General features: G+C 59.5%; 1 protein-coding gene across 5 annotated transcripts in view; it reads right to left on the reverse strand.

Moving 5' to 3' along the window:
* The window catches only part of CEP164 (centrosomal protein 164), a 56,776-nt gene that overhangs the window by 7,237 nt on the left and 46,555 nt on the right, over positions 1-2,984 (reverse strand). For 2 of the 5 annotated variants that reach the window (XM_035892490.1, XM_035892489.1), the window contains one exon: positions 18-2,395. The exons of 2 other annotated variants lie outside the window; for them this stretch is intronic. In XM_035892490.1, coding sequence (XP_035748383.1) covers positions 2,296-2,395 — 100 coding nt within the window. In that variant the 3' untranslated portion in view covers positions 18-2,295. Of the gene's footprint in view, positions 1-17; positions 2,396-2,984 lie in introns of those variants that run through there. One more of the 5 variants, XR_004841728.1, reaches the window with a different exon arrangement.

Below are 2,984 nucleotides of genomic sequence, written 5' to 3' on the forward strand. Positions count from 1 at the left end.
AGCGGCGCCTACGACGCCGCTCGGGGAAAACTCACAGCTGCTCCGAAATGAAGGGAGAAAGCAGCAGAGTGAGCCAGTTCTGACCCATCCCAAGGTGCCGGAGAACAGCTCTGGAGCGAAGGCTCCTTCTCCTGTTCCCCGGGGAGAGCTGCCCGCCCGCTCCGGCAGGGACCCGAGCGTCTTTGCCCATCCCCGGGCACCCGGCTGAGCTGGCCTTGGACCGCTCCCGCAGCACAGCCCGTCCTCCAACCTTGACGCGAAGCTGCGGAGCGAGACAGCCATTGTAAGCAGGCTGGGTGACAGTTTTATGAGAGGGGCGGGACAGGAGCCCACGGAAAGCGGTCCTGAAAGCCCCAGGAAGAATTGCTTTTGTAGTTCTGTTTTTTAGCTCTCTGTCAGCCCCTGCATTTGCTACCCTGGCCGGGTACTTAACGGAATAATGGTAATCAGCCACAGCGAGCTGAAGTGGTCTTGGAAATTGCCAGAAATGACCTTGACGAGACAAAACATGAAACGGCCCCGAGCCAAGCGAGGGGGAGATGTGAAAGGGAAGCACGAGCTGGATATCCAGGGCTACCACAGAACATCTCGGCACGAGAAACCCAGAGCTGCAAACATCACCATCATACAAAACAGGCTCGCGTTGATTTAATTTGTGTACAAAACCAGACACAGCGGCTAGCGCAGGCTTTAACAAGAAAAAGGACCGTGTTTCAAACCAGGTTAGTGCTAAGAAAAGAGTCGTTTCGCCGCGCTGCTAATGCACGCTCTCCGAACACGCGGGCTGGACCCAGCGATGCGGCTCCGGGCGCAGCATCCGCCAGGCTGGCAGCCCCCCCGTGCCACAGATCCCCCCCAGCCGCAGGGTCCCTTCCCAAAACCCCAACTGGAAGGACTGCCACGTCTCCCCCCAACAGCCAGGAAGCTATCAGCAAAATCCCTACAGCCAGGGATTGGTGCAAGCCAACAGCAGGGGGGAAGCCTGCGTTTTGAGCCCCCCCTTCCTGCAGAGGGGCTCCTTGGGGCGGCTGCCATTCCCTGGGGACATCCCAGGTCTCCCCCCTCAGCCGGAGCCGGCAAGAGCTAGCAAGGATTTCCGCAGCAAGGCCCCCAGTGCGATGTTCTCCGTGGCGGTGCCTGCAGCAGGCCCACCCTGCGTTTCGTTAGCGAGCAGAAGGTGGGAGAACATGGACCCGACCAGAGGGTCTCCTAGGACAAAGGCCCGCCAAGTAATTAAAAAACATTCTAAGAAAATCAGCAAAGGACAGCATACAGCCATTCTTAGGAGTTTTAAAACTATGTTCGTCAAAAATATGTCTCTATTTGCATGTAAACGTTTCCCTGCCACGCTGGCAGCGCGAGCCGTTGCGGCGCCGTGCCAGCACACGCCACCCGGGGGGCGAAGCAGGAGGGGGCTCTGCTTTGCTCTGCTGCCCGGCATTCCCCGCACCGGGGACCACAACCGGCACAACCGGGTGCAGAGCAGCGGCTTCGCCACCCTCCCTGCACCAGCCGTCTCTACAGAGCACGGCTTTGAAGCCGATTCCTCCCAGCTGGGATCCCTTGAAACGCAGGCGGCTTCATCAGAGAGAGCGGCAAGTGGTTCGGCATTTTTTAAAGCATCAAATATTTAAAGTCAGCTCGGGGGAAATACCCACCAAGACAACCATAGCACAGCTACGTGACGGCCGGCGTGGCAGGAAGGAGGACGCGGGGAGCGCTTCCCCGGAATCCGCCACGGAAAGCCACTCCTGCTTTAGTTCCTATCGCCTCCTCCCCAAGAAGAGGGGAAGGTCCCCCGAGCGTCAGAATCTGCCATTCCCCAATTCTACAGCACCTCGCTGCCCGTTCTCCCCTGCTCGCCCGCGTGCCCCAGGCCAGATGACTTGGCCCACCTGCAAATTAAGCGTTTGCTGGGCATCACCGCGGCTCATCTCCCGACACGTTTCCTCCCGCAGAGTCCCAGCTGGATTCACAGCCTCCCCCTTGACCAGTTACTCCAAGGCCTCCGTGATTCACAGCTCTGCCTCGCCGTCGCTAGAATACTAATGAGAACTGTTGATTTACTGAAGCCCTGATATTTCACTGCTGGATTAAACAGTCTATAAAGTATATTTGGACGTATTACAGGATTAGGAGAATCCACCTGGGAAGTTCTCTTCCTCCTGCCACCACGCTCTTGTGACGAGACCTCATTTCAAGGGCGCAGCACAGAGACGCAGCAGAGGTGGCTGGGCATCGCCGAAACATCGCGAGGGGCCCCGCCACCGTCTCTCCTGAGCCAGGTCCCACCTTTCAGTAATGGTACACTTTAATTTGTCTGTTTTCATCCAGTCCTAGCTGAAGTAGGCTGGGGCTGCTGGCAGGGGGCTTCGGTGTGCCTGGGAAGAGAGGTCTGGCAGCTGGTGAAGGAAAAGCCCGGCGTACGGGAGGGATTCGCAGGCACCGGCACGGCCAGCAGCCGGGACAGGTACCGGGGGCGGGCGCCAGCCTCGCAGACGCGCGCTCTATTTAGCCTGCTGCATCCAAGTCAAACGGGATTAAAGGGGGATTAGGGAATTCAAAGGAGCGCCGTGCTCAGGACAGCGTGTGCTATCGGAGGCCGGAGGGATTTGCTGCTAATATCCGCGTACGCTGCAGAGGAGATACCGGCAGCCCCGGCGTAATGCCGTTATGGCACAAGCCTGGAGACGTCCCCACTAATAGCACTGAGAGGTCTCACTCGTTTGATCCAGCCACACGCTATGACCCGCCTCAAAACCCAGCTGGAGGGAGACCTCGGCCGGGACCCTCCTGCCCAGCCCCACGGCCACCCCACGTGCCAGGTCCACACATCCCCAGGCACCCCCGGCTCACAGAGACACCGCTCCCTCCTCCCGGGACTGCCCGTGGCAAAGCCACCGATGGGGCCGGGGCTGGCTCAGTGGCACCCAAAGCAGGGCCCCGAGGCGAGGCCCCTGCTGCCCCCTCCATTCTGCTCTCAC

The sequence above is a fragment of the Egretta garzetta genome, unplaced genomic scaffold (genome assembly GCF_000687185.1).
Source record: "Egretta garzetta isolate BGI_Z169 unplaced genomic scaffold, ASM68718v1 scaffold134, whole genome shotgun sequence".
NCBI lineage: Eukaryota > Metazoa > Chordata > Aves > Pelecaniformes > Ardeidae > Egretta > Egretta garzetta.